This window comes from Actinia tenebrosa, unplaced genomic scaffold (assembly GCF_029948245.1).
Source record: "Actinia tenebrosa isolate PJP-AT-01 unplaced genomic scaffold, QUT_ActTen_1.0 PGA_scaffold1__47_contigs__length_23844297, whole genome shotgun sequence".
Classification (NCBI taxonomy): domain Eukaryota; kingdom Metazoa; phylum Cnidaria; class Anthozoa; order Actiniaria; family Actiniidae; genus Actinia; species Actinia tenebrosa.
Window position 1 is genome coordinate 12518588 of NW_028292578.1, and position 22262 is coordinate 12540849.

Here is a 22262-nt window from a genome sequence, read left to right on the forward strand (position 1 = left end):
TTTGTTTGGATTGAGAAAAGGCAGCGTCTTGTTTTGTCCCCCAGAACAATTCCTATAGAAAATCAATGCCAGGCCAGGTCTATAGAAACATATCATAGAACTAATGCTAACACAGAATATGATATAATTGATTTGGGGCTCATGCAGTAGGACCTAATATTTTTTGCATTTTTAGTACACTGGGTAAAAAGTATTTCTTGATTAAGAAGATCTTTTACTCCATTGGATTTTATTTTAAAATGTGATATTTTCCTTAAGTTTTATGTTAACAATAACAATTGCAAGGTATGGTTGTAATACTTAGCAAAATCCAAAACGTGAATTAAAACCTTGGTAGAAATGTTTGCGAAGTTGATGTTAGCCTAAGTAGCAGCACTTTAGGCTAGGAGGGGGAGGGAGGGGAGTTATAAGGTGATACGAGTAAGAGCCTACTCATAGTGTGCATACCTGGTTTTACTGTGGGTGTCATGGTGACCACAGGAAACCCACCACACAGAAAGGATATTTTGTTACCTGATGTTTCATTAATTATTTTCCATTATTATCAGTAATGTCTCCAAAACTGTAGTCATGCTAGTCTGTCTGGACGTTGCTTCTTACCACAACTCCCTTGTATACAAAATGAATCTTTGTGAGAGCCCAATTTTGATAAATATATTTCCCAATGTATTCTAGGCTTTAAATGCAATAAGCTCAACAAAGGTTATTTTTTACATTATACTTTTGTCTAATACGTTTATCTAAATTGCGCTCCCTGTGGTAAACTCACAAAAAAGATTCATTAACCAAATATAGTATTCATTAATGAGGCTGCAAAATAGCCAATGCTTTCTGTAGGTTGTCTACTGCTGTTTTAACATCTTCATATTGTAATGCACTTTGGGCATATCGACAGCATTTTTGTGCCTTGTCTAAATCTTCTGAGGTAATGCCGCTGGAAGATCCTGTGTCACTAGTGGATGGATGAGGTTCTGGGGGGGCTGGTTGATGGGTCGCTGCTGGCACAGAAGGCTGGTGAAACATTATCAAGCAAAACATCAAATTTAAATTGTTGGACCAAACTAAGTAACAAAATTAAGACAGAAATAAGAAATAAATAAAATAATATGAATATGAAAAGAATATGAAAAAATCGAATACAAAAAAGCAGTTAAAAATAACAAATTATCATTCCATCTGACCAAATATGGTAAACTGCTAAAATCTTTAAGGTAGTTGCTATGGGCATGTAAATCACTATATTTGTAAATAACTATTTTTGTCTATGTTATATTTATGATTTATAATCCAAGTCATTTAAAATATTGTAAAAAATGGTTGTGTGTGAATAAAAAAAAAAAAAATTAAGGCAAAAATTAAGGCAACGCAGGACACACCTGATGATAACTTGGTGGCTGTGCTGGTGGCTGGTTAGAAAAGGGGTAGCCAGTTTGATGTGGATCAGGGGGGTGACCACTTTCTCCACTCGAGGGATGGGAGGGTGGTGGTGCCTGCATATCACTAAAACCAAATTCATCTCCAAGACCAGCAGCATCATCACCCCCCGGAGGACCAGGGACTGGAGCAGTACCATCTTTTAAGCACTTGTTGATGTAGGTGGCTTTCCATTTTGAGTATTTTTGTCTTTGTACAGCCTGTATGAAATAACAACAGAATCATAGACTAAATCCTGTTTAAAACACTCTTCCTGATTATATCTTTGCATTGTATAGAATAGTCTGAACCCAGGTGAATGAATGCTTATTGAAGTAACAACATTTGCATCATGATTGTCCGGGTTGATGTAGTCCTGAGAAGGATGGTTTGATGGGACTGACATTTCGACAACCTGAGCAGTAGTCATCTTCAGAGTCAAGTGAAGAATAAAGTGAGTGTATCTTTGCACTCAAATCCTCAGACATTCTGCGCTTGGCTGTTCAAGAGCTTAAAGCTTATTTTTAATCTCATTAATAATCAATGAGGAAAAAGCAAAGTTAATCACTACCAAGTGAGTATGTTATCCTAGTTATAATAATAACTACTGGCCATTTCTCATGCTTTGATTTACTCCATATTTATACTTTTAGAAGCGATATCAAATACATGAAATAGTGTACCATGGGCTATAGCCTTTTAAAGGTTATTTCCTTCTTTAATATTTGCAAAAAGTTTCAGACTTAGAGGTCTAACCTTGAGGTGTTTGGATAGAGAATGAAAATCTCTTTCAAGTGATTAATATTATTTCAAAAACCATTAATAATTCTTGGAGAAATTCCCACATTTCCATACTTCATGCTAGTGATTTTCTTTGTTTTGTTCTCACAAATTATTGAGTTAGAGAAAAGAATTACCTCCTCGGAAGGCTCACCAAACTGTGCAAGCGTATCATACAGCAGACTAGCAGTGTAGAAAGATTTGACCACATTCCTAAAAACAAAATACATCAGTTATCAACAGAAAAATCTAGAGAGACTGGACTACATTTTAACCAAACCTGTTGAATCTTGCAGCTCTGTCTTCAGTGTCAGCCCATAGAAACAACTGTGTAGCTTTCTCATCCATGTATGTTTGTCCCATTATTTCACTAGTTATAGCTTCTTCATGACCAAATTCTTTCTTACACTGGAAAATATATATATTCACCACATTGATTGAGAATTTCTTAGGGTCCTTTCACAGAAAGATAGGCTGCTTTTATAATATATGGCAGAGGGGGGGAGGGAGGGCAGGCAAAATTGAGGGGGGATCAGGAAAATTTTGGTAGGAAAAAGGGGGGATGGGCAAATTTTTATCAGAAAAATAGGGGGGGGATGCACAATTGTTGAAAGAAGCTACATGCAAGCCTTGCTTCGGGGGAATTGTATTTTTTTGCATGACTTTAAGGGGGTGTTAAGAATTATTCTGGACATTTCAAATTTTCACCTGCCCCCCCTCTGCCATACATTATGAACGCAGCCTTATTTCAATGAAGGTTGGTGAATGTGTTGTCGCATGCTTAAATCCAAGCCCGAAATGCAATATGTGTGACGTAAATCCAGTCAGCCAAAGGACACAACCATATGAGATTTCACCAGAAACTTTATCTGCTCGTTTTTCTGGAATATTTTTTCCCTGTAATTTATGCTGACATCATTTAAATATATATGAATAAAATGATACTATCGTTGTGTACGGATTAACGAAGTATGTCATAGGTTTCCGAACACTCATGAGTGGGACTCCTCACTTAAAAAAAAAAAAGTGAAGACACCAAGAATCGAACTCGGTACCTTCGGCACCAAAGAACTACTACAATGCCAACCCCAACCCTAACCCTAAACCTAACCCCTAGACCACGAAGTGAATTCCATTTGGTGGTCTCATTTTTTAGTCATATTTAAACGATGTATCATCAGCGCGTGCACATAAATATTTATTATAATTTAATTTATGCTATCGTAGGGTACGATTACTAGCCGATTACTTGAAATTTGAATTTGAATAGAATTCCCCTGACAATTCCCGAACACGACGATACAACCAATAAAATACATTTCAAAACATACAACATGCGACAAAACCTTAACAAACTTTTTTTGAAATAGCTGTAGATGTGAAGATACATTTACATATCACAGGCAGGGAAAAGACTCTAATTCCATACAAACATATCCTTATCATTTAAGACATCATTCAGGAGAAGCCAGACAATGCTAAGATTTCTTTACTTTCAGTGGTTCTTTTACATCCCTTTTGTTGCAGAGTAAGGTCTAGTGTGGTGATGCATGTCATGTCATCTTGGCCATGTTGGCAATATTTACTGCAGTTTTCCATATTCTGCGAATTCAGACATTTCAACAGCTCCTTGTGAAATTAGTACCAAAGAAAAAGGTACCGACTGATTATTTTTGATTGACTGCAGCAAAAAGCAGAATTTCAGCGTGCAGCTCACAGCTACCAAGTGTGCAACAACTTCTCATTACCATTCACTGTTTATACTACCAACATGGCTGCCATGTCTTTGTGCCCATTAATTGTTAGAATCATTCACTACACCTGATAGACCTTTATATTGGAGATATGGAAAACAGAGGGGAGCCTTGTATTGCTTATTGCAAAAAAGATGCCTTTTGCATGCTTCAATCTATTCTTCCTATCTCTTTTAAACTTACAGTATACCTTTTCCAACAAGTCCATTTGCTGAAATAGGAAGCTCTTGCCTTCTTTGCTCTTGCTATCAGTCTTAATACCTTTTTGAACTGCATATAGCCTGCCTAAAAAAACGGGAGAGATATTAGGGGGGAAAAACATAAAACTTAGAACTAAAATCATATATATGATGTCATGTCAAAATTTAGAACAATTTTCCATATCACTTCCCACTTTAAATTCTTCAGCTAACGACATCAAAGATCCCTGAGATTTTCTCAAACTACTCACAGTAATAAGCTACAACTGGATCTCTCTTTTCATATTCTTTTGCTACTTTAAAATAAGGCTGAACCAACTTCAAACTCGCAGGAACGGCCGCCATCTTTGTTTGTGATGAAAATTGCAGGTTCAAGTGTTCTCCACCCCACCCTAGTGAGTCAAAATTTGCACATCTTTACTTGTCGCTGCTGACCAAGAGGAACGTAGACTCTGAGTAAGATTGACCTCAAAAACGCACAAAATACGTCGGGTTTTATATCAACATATGTATTAATTCTATCAAGTGTTGAGTAGTTAGATTTCTTTTCATATTTAATTCTTCTGGTAAAATAATAACAGTCTCATATAAATATATGGTCCAAAAAAATAAAAAATAAAAAATTTTCAGAAGGTAAATGAAAAAATGACAGAAATATTCTGTATCTTATTAGTTAAGCTTGGACTGAAGAAAAAAAATTTGGAACGCTTCACGAATTTGCGTGTCATCCTTGTCGCATGGGCCATGCTAATCTTCTCTGTATCATTCCAATTTTATTATACGTGCAAGCCGAAGCTAGCACATCTAGTATAGTATTGATAGAATATTAGTATCAGGAAAAAGCTATCTGATCCTTACATGTGGGAGCACTTTCCCTTAAAATTTGCGCATGTGCATTTTTGTTGACGTCACATAGAATGAGATGACTTTTCAAGTAGCTTAATATTTGTATTCATTAATTCATTAGAATAGCTTGGGCGTAATGTCTTATGATTCAGAGATCAAGTGTCATTCCCATTACCATTCTCTGTGTCGTTCCCAAGAGTTTTATGTCTTCCATCTGAAATAGTGACTTAGAAACGACGTCACTGCAAAACCTAGGGTTTCATGCATGTACTGCGAAACTTGGCCAACGAAAAATAAAAACATGCACGCCATTGCAATAAAAATATATAACTCATTAATTATTTGCCACTGCACTGTTATCAAACGCTTATTGGCAACATTGTTTTTTCGTTTTGCGGCCTAGGATTACACAATTTCAAGAGGAAAAGTGACACCGAGTGACCACCTCAGTTTTGCAAATTTTCTGGTCTCTAGATAGGCTAACATTTTTTCAGAGACCAACTAACTTGTTTAAACTTAGGCAGAGTCTTTCAAAAGACGATTGTCGTAAAAATATGTTTATGATATTTGAAGTTGTGTACTCAATTTTAGAGAAGAAAACTTTAGAGAAAAAATGAGAAAAAAATGAGAAATGTGACTCTAGGAACGAAAGAGACTGGTAACTAATTTACCACATATGGAATGGCGTCCGGAAAACACACTGTTGCTATGGTAACTCTGAAGGGAAAAGATTTGTTTAGTCGTCACATCAACCAGATCAACAGAACAGCATTTGAAGAAGGAAAAGCAGTCTTTTTACACGTCTTTTTTGAGCTGGTTTAATAATTCTACACTATGGCTACGACACATGCTATGAGGACGAGAACGGAGCATGTATTTGGGCCGACAACTGAGGGGATAAAAACCAAAAGTTCGCATGTAAGTTGAGAAAAACGTTAAGAAATTTGACGACATGACGCTTGTATGAACCTACATGGTGACCAATTGCTCAGATAATAATTTTGTTTCGTGTTGTAAAGTCCTACTTTCAATATCCACAGGAAAAGTCACATTCGACGGTCAGGGAGGAAAAGACTCGTGCTTTAACAGCAGATGGATTCACCACAAAATCCAGGCTTAAAAACTCGAAGGTAAATAAGATAAGATCAAAAGTACAATCGGCCATGTTGTTTGGTTCGTTTAAGTAACATCGTTGTCCTAATCTTCCAGGTTGTACAACCTCCATCAGCCAGAGCTTTCAAGGAAAGACCAGCAGAGCCAACAAACTTCAGGAAATGTTACGAGAGAGGCGACTTCCCGATCGCTCTAGAACACGACACTAAAGGGAATAAAATTGCTTGGAAGGTAGAGATTGAGAAACTCGACTACCACCATTACCTTCCCTTGTTCTTCGAGGGGCTCTCCGAAACTTCACACCCTTACGAATTTTTCGCAAGACAAGGAGTCCACGACATGCTTGAACACGGAGGCAAAAAAATCTTGCCTGTAATTCCACAGCTTATCATTCCGATCAAGAAAGCGTTGAATACTCGAAACGCTAAAGTTATATGCACCTCGCTGAAGGCACTCCAGCATCTTGTGGTAGCAGCAGATCTCGTCGGCGAAGCTCTCGTCCCATACTATCGTCAAATCTTACCGATTCTTAATCTCTTTAAGAATAAGAATCTCAATTCAGGCGATGGGATTGACTACAGTCAACAAAGAAGAGAAAATGTTGGAGATCTGATCCAAGAAACGCTGGAAGGATTCGAACGACGTGGTGGTGCAGATGCGTTCATTAACATAAAATACATGGTCCCCACATATGAATCATGTATGCTAAATTAAAATCGCTAAATTTGAGATTAAAATGTCCTTGATTTTTTTAGAAAGTGTGGATTTATTTTAAGAAATTAATTTAGAAAAATTATGTATTACATTCGGTAAAATTGCTGTACTTTATTGCTCTCGGTCTCTTTTACATTGTAAATATTTTTGAACAACGAATTTTTTTTACTTCCTATATCAAGTTTGAAGCTTGATTGAAACCCTGACGTTATTACCGTATGTGTTTTCTTCGAGGTAAATTAAACTTCCATTAAAAAATTTTAAAACTTCAGTGGTTGATTAATTGTTTATCAGAGTAGTTTATAATGTAAACAAACTAAATCCAGCATTCTGATTGGCTATATTACAGGAGTTCTATTAGGGATAGACCATGAAAAGCCTGGATAGTGCTATCCAGTAGATAAATCCTTATCCAGTGGATAAGTCGATGCTGTGTTTCAATAAATTTATCCCCTGGATAAGATTTATCTGTCGGATAGCGCTATCCAGGCTTCGTTCAATCAGGCCCAGATAATTGAGGGGGAGGTTACAGAAATATATGTTGCACAATTTTTTTTTTTTTTGGTAAAAACCCCGACTCACAATTTTTTTGTGTTTACTGTATATTTCTTTACTGAAAGGAGAGGTTGCGAGATATTTTTTAGGTAGGTAAAGTACTTTTTTTGGAATTTATGCATCCCCCTCCTCAATTATCTAAGTCCATCCCTTAGTATAGGGAAATGAAGGGTGTTGGTAGGATACAGAATAATGTTCAGTGGTATTAAAACTATTACAAGATGAAATTTCCAGCATTTTTCTAGCAAAATTGAGGGTACTTGGACAAAAATCTGAAACCCTGATTGGAATTGAACCCATGGCCTTCCATATATTCTAGTGGGCAGATGCTTAACCACCTATCATTACTTTCTTATACAGAGGGTGGCTAACTCAAAGAATTAGTTAGTTTAGCCACCCCATGCATCACATTCTATGTATGGAGGTTAAGATAGGAAAGACAAAGACTGGCCATTTATTGCCCGGTTTATTTGCTTATTTTATTAGGTATTTGTAAATTTACAGTCAGATTCTTTGGTCAATCTATTATTTGAGATTTTTTTGGCAATCCTTCATCCATTTATCTGGTTGACAGAGCAATAATCTAAACACACTATCAATCCCTATCCAAGCCCCACCAAGCACCAAACAATGTTAAACATTTTCAATAGAGTGACCACAGTAATTCCGTGAAACACTAATTACTGAGTACTAAATAGTACAAAATAGTGCTAGTTAAACAATAGAAAACAATGGAATTTGCATGAAATTTGTGCTCTTTAGTATTGCTAAAGTTTCACGGATTTACTGTTATCACTCTATATGATAATCTTTCAATATTTTAATAATATCTTATTAACAGAAGACAATCAATACTGACTTTTTTTCAACAGTCAAAATATATGATATCACATGGTACTACTCGATACCCCTCCCCCGCTTCTTGGGAAAATGTTTTTTCCCTTCCCCAAACCTCTTCCCCCTCTGTGTTTCTGACACGTTCATTGTCACTTTCCTGCCAATCTAACTTTTCGAACCTGTGTAGCAGTCTGTTACTCAGTATAGACAATCAAGTTTTAACTGGTATATGCCTTATAGACCCAATTGTCACGCGATTGGTGACATGACACATGCCACCTCCATTGCTTATAATTGTCACGTGATCGGTGACATGACACATGCCACCTCCATTGCTTATAATAGTCACGTGATTGGTGACATGACACATGCCACCTCCATTGCTTATAATAGTCACGTGATTGGTGACATGACACATGCCACTTCCATTGCTTATAATTGTCACGTGATCGGTGACATGACACATGCCACCTTCATTGCTTATAATTGTCACGTGATCGGTGACATGACACATGCCACCTCCATTGCTTATAATTGTCACGTGACTGATGCCGCATCGTATATCTCCCCTTTGTCACGTGAATGATGACGTAATTTTTCCACGTGACAGCTCCCATTATCACGCTACCGTAGCGGCATTATGATTGTCCATAATTTTCCCGATTTCAATTTTTTCTAAAGAATGTTCTTTGCCCGAATCCATTTTTCCGCATTCCTTTTGGTGCTGCTGCTCCTCGGCTCTGTTTTCCGAATGTTCCATCGCGTGAGCCAAGACCAGTGGACATTTACGAATAATATGCATGTTAGATCCGCATTTATGGCAAAGTCTATTTGTGGTCCTCTCGTACGGGCATTTCTTGGCTTTGTGCCCGCCTTTGTTACAGTTGAAGCATAAAGAGGTGTATTTTCTAGCACCTTGTTTTGTACGGGTTTTGCGCGTCGCGCTTTTAATTTTGCCTCCATCTGTAGAGGTCACACAAACTGCTATTCGTCCTTTATCACTGTCTGTGATCTTGAATGAGACTTGTTCTCCCTCCACTAAGGTGCGGTAGCCATTAGATTTAATTGCGCTCTGAAAAGAAAGATAAACAATGGGATTGAGTTAATGAGAAATAAATGGAAAACTTTTGCTGGGTCAAGCGAAGTTGTTTTCCATGTTTAAAGAAAAACATCAAAAATTGGTCTATAAAGGTTTAGATGACAGGTTTAGATGACAGAAACAATACAATCTTTTTACATAAGAGAAAATTCAACTCCCAAAGAGCACGAAGGGATCTCATTTTGCAATCTAACCACAGGCAGCCCAAGCTGTATTATGAATTATTGGAAAATATATCCTTGAAGTGCAATCACGTAACTCACAAAATTCCTCGAGATACAAATAACGATGAAACAGCTACATAGCGGCTAGCTATGACGTAGCATGCACCCCAAGAATTTAGCGTCTGCGCACTCTGGCGTCTGCGAAAATTCTAGTAAACCTATACAGTGTCAGCCGGTAAAGATAATCAAACGTCACACTGTCGAGCATGCATTTACTGTCACCCTGAGTGGAAATGCGTAAGTTAGAAACCTTTAGAGTGTTGGTGGAAGATGATAAAATAAAATTTGGTGTAATTTATAAAGAACATATTTGAGAATCTTTCTTATGAGTGGGCGCGACATTGAATTGGCTTCCCAAATGATTAAGCAATATATGGCTTCACATTCACTCATCAAAGTTCCGAGAGTTTAATTGGAAAAAAGTACGCGTAATAAATTTTCGGCTTACATTCAAAATCCCATATTTAAATTCGTAAAAATTCTTGAGCCACGCATTTTACTTTTTACGTCAGTTTTTGTTATAGTATGGTAGTCCAATCCAATTTGTCTCCTGCGAGTTTTGAAAGCCAATTGAACTCACAAATGTCTTTTTTTTTTCTGACAGAATTTGCATGAAAAGCAGAGCAAACTTTCACAAAAATTAGATGGAAACTTAAAATGAAAACACAATCAGTATAGACAAGGCAAACTTTTTCCCCGTACATTGAAAGATATTTCAGTTTTAAAAGTATAACGTTTTTTTGTTCTCTCAATATAATCTCGATTACTGTATACGCTACAGCGTATTGTCAAACGGCAGCTGGCACATGCTCAAAAGTCAAAAAGAGAGAAAGAAAAAAAAAAGGAATAAACCAAAAAAAAACAAAAACAAACAAACAAAAAAACAACAACAACAAAAAAACAACAACAAAAAATAAACAACAAAAAATAAACAACAAAAAAAAACAAACAACAACATTAAATTAATATAGAAAACGCGTACGGCTCACTAAAAATAGACGTGTTTTAGATATTAAATTTACCTCATTATAAAGTGTTTCATATGGGTTTTAGGATTTGTTTAAGGTGGACTTTAATGTATATCGTTATGAAATAATTAGTAGGCGAAAAAACACGTTTAAGATCACAAGAGTTGGGGTTTACCGTAAGATGAACCTTGAGCAAACGAGGCCGCAAAAATGAAGGAAAGTATTTAGAAATCCGGAGTAATTTTTAAACGCATTTGTTTTTGCTAGGTAATCATCTTGTTTTTAGGTCTCGAGAAAATAAAATTAAAAATACTCAGTAATCCAATTCAAATGAGTTTGAAGTACCGAGGGTCGGCTCAAACAAAAAAATACTGAAAAAGCGACTTGAAAATACTGTTTTTCTTGTGAAAGAGCGGATAAAAAAATATACTATTTTTCTTGTGTAATTTAAAGTATTTATTTAAGTTATTGCTTACCTGATGAACAAAGAAGTCTTCGCCTCCATCATTCCTCGTTATAAAACCAAATCCTTTGGCAATATTGAACCATTTTACGAATCCGAAAAATTTAGAATCCTCACTGTCGTCCGCGTTCAAATGATTCTCGTCTAAAAATCAATTCAGAAGATATAGACAATAGAATGAAATATTTGCGGTATAAAATGCTGTTGTTTATAATGTACGTAACGACAAATATTTCTTTCATAAAAATTTAGTAGGAAATAAAATAAACCTGATTTCAGAAGAGGTCTTATTTTCAGTTATAAAATTATTCTGAATTCGATTAAATCGTTCTTTCGCCTCGAACAAAACAGAACGAAAATAAATGATCGAACTAATATTTCTTTGCGAATTACTCGAGTTTATCCGAAGGAATCTGAATTCATGAGAAGTTAAAGAAAACATAGGTTTTACATTTTATAATGAACTCAGAAGGCTTAACCACACAATATTGATTAGGAGAAAAATTCCTTTTTTTAGTCCAAAAATCGCGATATAACTCGCATATACTACACAAGATTGGCTTATAATAAGAATAACATTTAGAAAGTAGAGGTTCTTTAGCGTGGCCTTACCTGTCATCTTCAATCGCTGATAACCCCGGTTTTTGGCTTTTAAAAAAACCAGTCTTTTTATAGTTTGAAGGAAGCAAAACGCTAAGAAAACAATTTCTTCGAGTCTTTGCCCGTAAATATCTGTCCGAAGCCGTTGCTTTCCCTTCGAGCCAATGTTTTTTTCTGTGTTGAGAAAGTCCTCGCTACCGGCCATCTGCAACAGTGTATTGAAAAAACATTCAGGAAGCCCTATTGTTTTTAAGCTGTACTCGGAACTCAATTACCATTGAGAATTTCCTCGGCCAATCAAAATTCAACAACCATATAGAACGTAATGAAGAATTGGAAGGTAATTAAAATATGTACCGTACAAAGAAACGAGATAAGAATTTAAAGTTTACTTCGAAGATGGAAAACAATGTTGATAACGTTGACGGATTGGACAACTCGCGCAGCAGCCTGCAACGTTAGCTTAGTATTTTGAAACAAAAAAACAAAAGCTGGCTATAAACTTGAATTCAAAAACTACATAATTTATAAAGGAATTTTCACAAAAGGTTTTATGTCGAGCCGGTGTATGATACACTCTGGGAAGCAAAACGTTTTGAAAAACTAGCCGTTTGCTTTATATTTTATGTAAATCTTGATTACTCGGACATCTGTTCGGAATTTACAAAAAATTATTTGTAACTTTTTCTAATCGACGAATTCTTTTTAGAATTTCAGTCTTTTTCTTTGATGTAAGAAATATCTTTAAAATGTCTTAGAATTTTTAAGGAGAAAAGAAAGAGGAATAGAGAATTGAACACGTTAAACGAAAGTAAAAGAAAGATAGGAAACAATGGGAGTAGTGGGCGAGATAAGAGAAAAGAAGAGCCAAAAAAAAGAGAAACTAATGCTGAGATGGGAAGAGCAAACGAGTATTGAACTAGTTTGGTTTTCTGTACTATTTCACGTTTCTTTTTTCTTTCCAAAAAACGTAAGTTTTGATGAATTAAAGATTTATTTGATGTGGAATTCTTTAAGTCCTGGAAGACATGGCTTTGCGTCTAGTCTAATTAGGAACAATATTTATTTTCCCCCATTTTTACGAAAATAATTTTTTTTTACAAAACTCATGGCTTTTGTACAATATTCACATTCCAAACATTTTACTCGCAAATAAATTACATGTTTTTATAAATTATGTTTCAGTTTCAGTTTAAGAATGAGCGGAATGCAAGAGAAGGAAAAGGGTGTCACGTGACGACGTTCCAATGGCTTCCAATCGTAAGCCAATCACAGACCAGGAAAACTGCTATCTTTAAACCCACGCAAAGTCGAGGGAAAAAAAGTTCCATGCAGTTTCCCAAAATAGCAACGAGCCATGAGTATGGAATGACGCCAATCACACTCAAATGGCTTCCAGGTCTATAGACTGAAATGTTGTTCCTGGCATTTTAATGGTTCTCAGGCGTTTGGTATCTTAGTAAAATTGAAATTGCTTCCTTTTGTTTTCGTGTGTCTAGACTGAAATGACGTTCCTGACAATCAAATGGCTTTCAGGTGTTTGGTGTCTATAGAAAAATGACGTTACCAACGTTGAAATGTTTTGTTGCTTTCGGGTCTATTGACTGGAATGACGTTCATAACACTGAAATGGCTTCAAGGTGTTTGGAGTGAAAATAAATTGATGTTCCTTACACTCAAAAGGCCTCCTGTTTTTGTCGGTTGACTTGGAGAAGGAATTGAGAGGGGAGGGGGTGGGGGTGCACCTTTATTGCTGTCACCCAGCCAGTCCATCTACGTCAGCCGCAAGCATACTGTCATTCTTAATAAAGACTCGAGAGCGGCATAACACACATCCACTTCAAGATGTGGTTATGCTACCATAACATGGCTGCTTTTATCTTCTTGTAATCACTCTCCACAGCACTCATCGATTCCATTGCCATTGCAACAGCTTCCCGTATTCTGTTACAGTTCGCATCGATGTTTGCTAGGGCGGCTTTAGCCCTTCGTTGGGACAAACCCGCATCCATTGCTCGGTCAAAGGCAGACACTCTAAGTGTACTGATCTTTTCTTCTATTTCCTTTAGTTTGTTGTGTAAACCAGGACCTTGAATCAAAACTTTCTTGGACGCTGTACAGAGCTAAAGAGAAAGATAATTTCAAATTAATATTTTTTATCTATAACCTCGTTCAGGCGGAGCGATCTTGTTTGAGTGTCCCTGCACAGGTGTAGTAGCCCAAGCTTGGTTTCTGTGGTGTCATTTTATAAGGAAATGTATGGGGATTCATCAAAAAATTCAAAAAATAACCACACAGAGCGAAAGAAGTGTTATTACTCAACGATCGGGTAAAGTTTCGAGGCTTTATTTCACGTTTCAATAATTCTATTGAAATTTTTGAAGAATCCCCATACATTTCCTTATAACACGACACCATAGAAACCAAGCTTGGGCTACCTGTGGTCCCTGCAGTAATGAAAATGTGAGTAATGAAAATAATCAGTGAATACCTCATTGTGGAACGTCCTAAGAACTCTTTCTACGGGTCCTGAAACGTTCTTTACCTCGTCCTCTTTGATGATAAGCTTGAGGTAACATCCATCATCGTGGACCTGTTTTTGTAAGAATCTTAGTAAATGGTACTACTATTTCACCATCATTATCATCATCATCATCATCATTCATCAATATCACTAGTACTATCGTTATTATCACCACCATCATGAACATGACAATCTTCATCATCAATACGATCATCATCATCAATCCCCACCACCATCTATCTTTAGTCATCAGCACCTTCATCACTACCATCAGTACCATCATCTCCACCATCATTGTCAGTCTTTGTCACCACTACCATTGTCATCAGTCATTATCATCATCACTTTCATCATCAATTATCGTCACCGTGGGCCACCTTCATCATCAACTTCTCCACTGTAGGCATCATCAACACCACCATCACCACCATAAACATCGTTGATTGCCATCTTCTATGTCAATACTACATCATAACCATTACCATGAATATCTCCACCATGCACCATCATCAACTTCATCACCATCATTACCATTACCATCAACACCATCATCATTATCACCATCACCACCATCATTAGTATCTTCACCATGCACCATCATCAACATCACCATCATCATCACCATCTTCAGCCTCAATAACATCATTACCACCAACACCATCACCATCATCATCAGTTAATCATCACAACCATCAGATACTCTTTCAGTCTTACCTCGAGTCCATCCTCATCATCGTCTGTTCTAATAAGCTCCTTTAATCCCCCAATACACTCCTCTAGTGATGCTTTAGTGCTGTTTGTCACTCCAGCTACTGAACAAGCTCGTTTGAAATTAGCCATGGCTTCTATCAGTGCCATGCTTGTGTTCTCTACTCTCTCTATGGATTCATTGCAGTCTTTGAAGAACACATCGAACTGCAAGACAAAATGACCTTTAGACACGTAGAAATTTAGAAAAGAGTGGTGGGGTTATGTTTTCAAAAAATTTGAAGCCTTGGCGTTTCACATATCGTTCCAACTACCAGCAAATTCAATTGGTTTTTAGATGTGCTTCTCATTGAAGAGCGTAAAGTTATATAAAAAGACGTTCTTACAGCTGTGCAGTCTATACATTTTCCATTAGTTGCCCCCACCGCATCCAATAATGTCTTAAATAAAACAATAGACTTCAAGATGGCCACCGTATCGGTAAAAAGGTCTCACTGCACAATGCTCTTACCTCAGAGATCTTGACCACGAGGAGGGGAACAAACTCTTTCTTTTCCTCTTCAAATGGACTCAATGTAACAAACTTCTTTTCCTCAATAGTTTTGTCTCCAGAAAAGATTCCTTTCTTTTGTTGTCTGCGTTGTTGGAGCATGTGACGTACAAGGGATTGTATAGCTGCATGAACGCTTCCGTCACTTTCTTTTGCAGACACTGTAACACTAAAAAATATACGTGCCAGAGATAAGTATAGACTTTATTCATTTGGAAGCAGTGGCTTTCTATTTCAGGCACTATGACCATTCCCTTGAGTATTGTATAAGCAATAGACTCATTCAACTTGGCTCAATGTTGTCCCATTTCAGACCACATGACCATTCCCTTGAGTATTGTATAAGCAATAGACCCATTCAGCTTGAATCAATGTTGTCCCATTTCAGACCACATGACCATTCCCTTGCGACAGTGAAGGAAGCAGGATTAGATCTCCCTATTCTGTCTTGTCCCTAGTCCCCCTCAGCCACCTTACCACAGGGATCCCAAGCATATTCTTGTACAAAGCATCACTTACAAGTTCCTTACCTTCCAACAAAGCCATGTTGAGTAGCCACCTGCTCTAATATTTTAAAAACTTCCATGGGCAAATCCTCTTCTTGCGACTCCACTTCACTTATCATTTTCAGTTTATCTACTTTATTTCCCACTAATAATATTGGCAATGACCTGACCTCTTTTCTCTCATTCTGAAGATTTTTGTTCTGTGTATTTGAAATACCCTGAAAATCATGCTTGTCTGAATATGTGGCATTGTTGACAATGTCCTGTTTCCACGTCCCAGCCATTGTAATGCTGTCAAGATCATCCATGTCAACTACCACTGAAATTTGGAAACATTTTAGTCCCAAAAATATCCATACTCTACCACAGAGGTGGATTGGAATTTCCAAGGGGTGGGGAGGGTCTGAGGAGGGTATATTGTGTGGTTCCAGAAAATATCCATACCTCTCCCACAGAGGGGGATTGGAATTCCCAAGGAGTGGGGAGGGTCTGAGGAGGGTATATTGTGTAGTTCCAGAAAATATCCATACCTCTCCCACAGAGGGGGATTGGAATTTCCAAGGGGTGGGGAGGGTCTGAGGAGGGTATATTGTGTAGTTCCAGAAAATATCCATACCTCTCCCACAGAGGGGGATTGGAATTTCCAAGGGGTGGGGAGGGTCTGAGGAGGGTATATTGTGTAGTTCTAGAAAATATCCATACCTTCCCACTGAGGGGGATTGTAATTTTTCAGGGGGTGGGGAGGGTCTGAGGAGGGTATGTTGTACCAGAATTCACCTACCCATGGCTGCATCCACATCCTTGTAGTAACTCTTGCGCAGATCCATTTCTTCTCTTCCTGGTAAATCCCATAAAGTAACTGATACAATAGCCTCATATGGTATATTGACCTTGCGCACAACATTACCTATGCTTACAGATATACTGGGCTGGTAACTGTAATCAAACTGGTTCTTGATGAATCGGAGGAAAATACTTGTTTTACCAACCTCTGGGTCACCTGGAATGAAACATCAAGTCAAACCAGCTGTGAAGGTTGTTTTTCTTTGGTTCTCAAGTTTTTCCTCTCTCCATAAAAAAAAAAACAAATTCTAAATACAAAGAGTTTGTTAGTGACTGACTTTAAATTGCTAATCCAAAGGACAGCAGAGAAACCTAAATAGTGGGGGGGGGGGGGGGGGGGGGGGGGGGGGGGGGAGGGGGGGAGCTAAGATTGTAAAATATGTAGTAAGGGAAAAAATGGGACTAAAACTAGAAAATATGACACTAGTATTGGAAAAAGAAAGAAGTTGCAAAGGGGGAGGGGGAGGGGGAGGGGGGAGGGGGAGGGGGATCAGGAGGGGCTATAGTTCCCCCTGCAGTCCTTGTAATCTCATAAAACAAGGATGATTTAAGTCTGTTGCCATCATCCTGGTATTGCTTTCCTCAATGCTTGGTGTTATTCTTTTAAAAGGTCTCTATATAATATATCAGATAAATTACAGCACATCAGTCAATATTGTCAGCTCTGTACTAGAATCCAATAAAGCAAAGTGACAACAGGTATTATCTTAATAATAGTTGGCACATTAGTATCATATTACAGATGTTTATTAACATCAATGGCACCTATTTGCTTACATAGGTTCAAGGCCATAGTCAGCACTTGGATAGTGGCTTAGTACGTTTTTAAAAAAGGTGGTCCTTTTCTTTTTATTTACATGTGTAATAAATATTTTTTCAAGGGGGAAAACGGTTCTGAAGGTACAGTAGTGGGGTTACAACTGGACCAACTGTACTGGTGGCTACGGTCTCTTAGAATAATAATAATAATAATAATTTAATGAATTTCAATAGTGTTATATTTTACCCCTATAATGCTTTACAATGAATTGCCAAACATAAAATATATATATATATATATATAAAACCTCTCACTCTGTCCAAGCTGGCCCATCAGAGCCCCAACTATGGCTACTGCTAGTGCCAGCCAAGCCGATTCAGACAGAGTACCTGGGTTTCACAGAAACTTAAACTCTTCTTTAAGTTATATAAACATGCACCTACAAAATGTTCAAAATTGTTCAAAATTTTCAAAAATGTTTAAAATGTTCAAAAATGTTCAACATTTCTTGAAGTAACAAATGCTATTACATTTCTTAAATGATGATAAAAATTATCAATATTATGATAGCAATAATTGAAAAAATATTAGAGTCTCTATATGTAGTTATCATATATCTTTGTAAGCTTTCCTGAATAGGAATGTTTTAAGATTTTTCTTTGTCATTACATCTCTTTAGTTCTTTAGGGAGTGTATTCCCTAGTTTTCCATAGAATTCAATGATATTATAATCTTTTATATCAGTAATATGAAATGTATGGCTGTATTTTGTGAGATTGACTATTGTAACATTGTATAATCTTTTAGTCAATCAGATAATTTATAAAATGCCAAATATACTGGGGTCCAAAGATTATCACCATGGAAACCATATATACAATATAAGTGCCTCCTTAAATCACAATGACAAGGAATCTGCATATGAAGACACAAAAATATCAATCAAGCTTATATTTGATATTAGTATAAGAAAAATCCACAAAAGAGTGAATATTATTCTTTGAAAGACAAATTCATTGTAAAACGCCAGGAATATAAAGATGTTGAGACGATATGGCTCTTCTTCCATTGACACAAATTAATCAAATTTCTGAATATTTACAGAATTGGAGTCCGGAAAATTATATAATTTGAAGGTGAAAAAATACATGTATCGAAAATAATCTCACACCGAGAGCGATTGATACTGCTCTTAAAGGGAAGATAAAATCAAATATCAAGCTGTTATAAAAATTAAGAATTGAGCAAAGAATTCTAAGAAAAATTTGCAAAAATTTTGTGAATTGTTTGTAATCAAAAATTTGACAAAAGACAAAATATTTGAGTAACGAAGGTAACGAGTTGCAAGAGAAATGCAAGTTTTCGATAGCTTATCCCCTTGATATCTTTATGTCTCTTAAAACCTGTAAAATGCTTTCAGGTATAGCTCTTAAGCTTTTCGATTTTTTAGGAGAAAATTATAATTTTTTCTTTGACGTTGTAGTATCCGCAGACAAATATATCAAACGAAAACAATATTTACCCTACACACTGGTTATAAACTTACCGACAAGGACGATTTTAAACGAAGGAATTTGGTCAGAAACTTCTTTTCCTGTTTAGTAGAAGCATAGTGTGTTAATAAGGCCTGTTTTTCGAGAATTTAAAAGGGTATTTTTTGGATAATTTACCTGAACCACAGCTCCCGGCTGCCCCCATCTTTGCTTGGCAACTGATTCTAGTTCCTTCCTGTAATTCGAGGGATTCCCGAGGGACTGGCACAGGAAATCCAATACGATAAAAACAAACGGGATATTTGACGGGGTTGTGTAGACAGGAATAGGTTACTCAAAAATAGAAAGTTTCATTATTCTATATTATATTATTTTAAAAATCAACAAAGAAAAAGGAAAAAAACGAGCAAAAGCGTGAGTATAAATAATGTTTAAGGTCACCCATCCAAATGCTAACCCTCCCCAGACGAGCTTGACTCACTATCTTGAAACGACAACGATTTATCCACTGGACAACGGCTCTAGGTTAATCAGCATAACAATAGCCGTGAAAACAATGCACCGAATAGACTAGACTTTTTAACATCAATTTTTCAACCGATTCCGTGCGTGGCAGAGATGCAAGGGATTAGCCGATATGGTCTGGGGCCCGGCTGGTCTCTCCCCTGATGCTTCGGCTAGAACATTTTCTTGCGTAATTCCTACACCCAAGGGCAGAAGGATTTAATCGCCGTCAGGTCCGAAGTCCATACGACGCCTCAGCTCTGCGGATGTCTCGGGGGTATGGCAAAGTGGAGTCGATTTTTTAAATTTTCTTTTGGTCATGGGTTCGAATCCCGTCTTATTCCCACAAAATTTTTCCCTTTTTTTTTTTTTTTTTCAATTCATTTTTCATTAGATTTAAATTTTCAACGATAACAATTTTGAATAAATTAGATGCGAGAGAAAATAAGTGTTCGCAAGTTCTGAAAGAAAAATACAACTAAGATGTTCCAAAGTAACCCCTCTCCCCAAATAGCGGTACGTAACAAAGATTAGGTGTTAACAGCATACCAGCACATTGGGCAACCCAGTGCACGCTCCAAGAACGTCTTGTTCATTAAAAGTATTTCTCATTTTAGATAAGATATTAAAAAGATAAATAGGTAAGCCAACAAAGCAACTTTCGCAAATCAGTGAGTTAGCGTTTGTGAATCAAATCTAGAGCTTACTTTTAAACCCTTTTTTATCCGATACCGATACGAAAAAGCAACGTAAAACAAAGGTATTTCTCTTTAGAATCTTAATGTTCTAAGCATTAGAAAAAGGATAACTTTTTCCATCAAAAAGAAAGTAAGAATCGATTATTACTCAATTCATTTAGTGTCGATTTAATTTTTTAATTTCTTAATGTACGTCACAATGATGGCGTCATAATTATCACAATTTAACGTCACTCTGTGACGTCATCAATCGCAAAATCCGAGTCATCAGAAGCCAAGCTATTCATGACAGATGTAGCTTTCTAAACCAGTAGAATCATGGGTTTTAAAACCCCTTGGTTCCAGCTTTTATCTGTGTGTCTTTTCGTTTCTACCGTTGCCTACTCAAAGCCTCTTCCCTTCAAGTTGACTTCAGAGGGTAAGGTCTCGCTTGTAGCCAGTAGACTAGTTTAGGATTCTGCGCGCGCGCGCGTTCTGCGCAGAGCGTTCCACTTGCCACGCGTCGACCACTAGAGCAGCTTTCTCATGACAGCGAAAAGCTCAGTGCCGTAAGCGTGTTGTGCCGCGAATGCGATGTTTTCTAGAATTTTAATTGGCTGAATTTTTTCTTGCTTAATGTGTGCTCCGCTACGCGTCGTTCTACTTCTCGGGTGCTTTATGATTTTATTGTATGCACGCGCGTTTCCTATTTCTTTGGCTTAAGGCTTAAAACAATGTAATATAGGAATCGGACCAACGTTACACGTCTGTATATGGCTTATGATGATTAGGACATTGAACTCCAGTAAATTTATTAATTATATCATCACTATATAATCCCATATAAGCAACTATTGCATCATTTTCAAATTATCTTTTCTGTCCAAATTAAAGATTAATTTGAATCGTTTCCATTCGCATTCTTTCGAGGGAAAATTATGACTTATGGAATCAGTCTAGTATAGGTTGGGATAATATATTTAATCTGCAATATAGGACTACCTGTCTGTCCAATTTAGAAATATAGTTGAATTCAAAAAATTCCCTGACTGCCAAATTGGACTCGGTCTATCGGCCTCGCCTAATTTTGTCAGTCCTCGGAATTTTTTTCATCCAATTTTTCCAAATTTGACAGCATGTAGTACTATTGCCTATACCAATGCTTCTTTATTATTATGTCTAGATTGTGCCGAATCTTGCAACACTGCCAAAGAAGGAATCGTACACAAAATAGTAGCCAGAGATTTGAGGGAAGATCAAAAGCCTTCTGAATATCAGAGTGATTCAGATATAAATCACGAAGAACAGAATATTGCCTCACTTAGCGACTTTGACATCGAAGAAATTGATGGCGATGATGGTGGAGCACAGGATGAGTCGGCCAATTCAGGTGATGGTTTTATTGACATAGGTGGGGCACACTTGGATAAGACTGTTGATGATGAAGATGCTGATGATGATGCTGATGACTGGACGACTCACCTCGAGCTACCCATTAAGGCTATTAATGACAGTGTGGATGACACTTTTTGGGGGAATGATGTTGTCATTGATGAACTATCTAAAGAGACGCATAAAGATGATGAGGATGATACATCTGGAACTGATGATGATGATACATCGGGTCGTGATGATGATTATGCAGCCGATAAAGTTGATGATGATAAGAGCAACGCTGAAATAGATGATGAAATTCTAGACAGTGACGACGATGATGACTCTTATGATGATGACGATGACACATTTGATGTCGACGATGATGCTGATGATTACGAAAGCAACGCTGAAGAGACGCAAGACGAAGATGATGGCGACAGTTACGATGATGTTGTCAACCTTGACCACGCGACCAACTCGCCTGATGATGACGACACTTATGATGATGTTGTCAACCTTGATCACATGACCAACTCACGTGATGATAATGACGCTTATGATGATGTTGTCAATCTTGACCACGTGATCAACTCGCCTAAGGATGATGATGACACATTTAGAGTTAATAATGTTGTCGATGACAGCATCAAATTGCCTGACCAGACGACCATCGATCCCACCAATGGCAATGGAGTTGAGGGCCCAATACAAATCCTTGAGGAAAACCATCCGCACGATCCTAAACCTGGTCATA

General features: G+C 37.2%; 4 protein-coding genes and 1 non-coding gene across 5 annotated transcripts; 1 reads left to right on the forward strand and 4 right to left on the reverse strand.

Annotated features, from left to right (window-relative positions):
* Positions 1-212: 212 nt before the first annotated feature.
* On the reverse strand, positions 213-4527 carry LOC116304256 (vacuolar protein sorting-associated protein VTA1 homolog). Its single transcript, XM_031713965.2, has 6 exons — positions 4399-4527; positions 4138-4232; positions 2474-2601; positions 2331-2406; positions 1377-1634; positions 213-1011 (listed from the first exon to the last, which is right to left on the reverse strand). Exons 1-6 carry the CDS (start codon positions 4490-4492, stop codon positions 802-804), a joined length of 861 nt encoding a protein of 286 aa, XP_031569825.1. The 5' UTR covers positions 4493-4527; the 3' UTR covers positions 213-801.
* Positions 4528-4840: 313 nt separating this feature from the next.
* On the reverse strand, positions 4841-4949 carry LOC116304258 (U6 spliceosomal RNA). The gene has a single exon (XR_004198036.1). It is a non-coding gene; the product is annotated as a U6 spliceosomal RNA (small nuclear RNA).
* Positions 4950-5728: 779 nt separating this feature from the next.
* On the forward strand, positions 5729-7091 carry LOC116304252 (parkin coregulated gene protein homolog). Its single transcript, XM_031713961.2, has 3 exons — positions 5729-5911; positions 6034-6123; positions 6203-7091. The coding sequence occupies exons 1-3, from the start codon at positions 5828-5830 to the stop codon at positions 6818-6820; spliced, it is 792 nt and encodes a 263-aa protein (XP_031569821.1). The 5' UTR covers positions 5729-5827; the 3' UTR covers positions 6821-7091.
* A 743-nt stretch (positions 7092-7834) lies between these two features.
* On the reverse strand, positions 7835-11766 carry LOC116304248 (protein lin-28 homolog). Its single transcript, XM_089032261.1, has 3 exons — positions 11579-11766; positions 10980-11110; positions 7835-9284 (listed from the first exon to the last, which is right to left on the reverse strand). Exons 1-3 carry the CDS (start codon positions 11583-11585, stop codon positions 8832-8834), a joined length of 591 nt encoding a protein of 196 aa, XP_088888387.1. The 5' UTR covers positions 11586-11766; the 3' UTR covers positions 7835-8831.
* Positions 11767-12541: 775 nt separating this feature from the next.
* Positions 12542-19179, reverse strand: LOC116304247 (uncharacterized). Its single transcript, XM_089032260.1, has 8 exons — positions 19128-19179; positions 19004-19051; positions 16636-16854; positions 15879-16173; positions 15310-15517; positions 14805-15005; positions 14058-14159; positions 12542-13689 (listed from the first exon to the last, which is right to left on the reverse strand). Exons 1-8 carry the CDS (start codon positions 19153-19155, stop codon positions 13423-13425), a joined length of 1368 nt encoding a protein of 455 aa, XP_088888386.1. The 5' UTR covers positions 19156-19179; the 3' UTR covers positions 12542-13422.
* Between the last annotated feature and the right edge of the window lie 3083 nt (positions 19180-22262).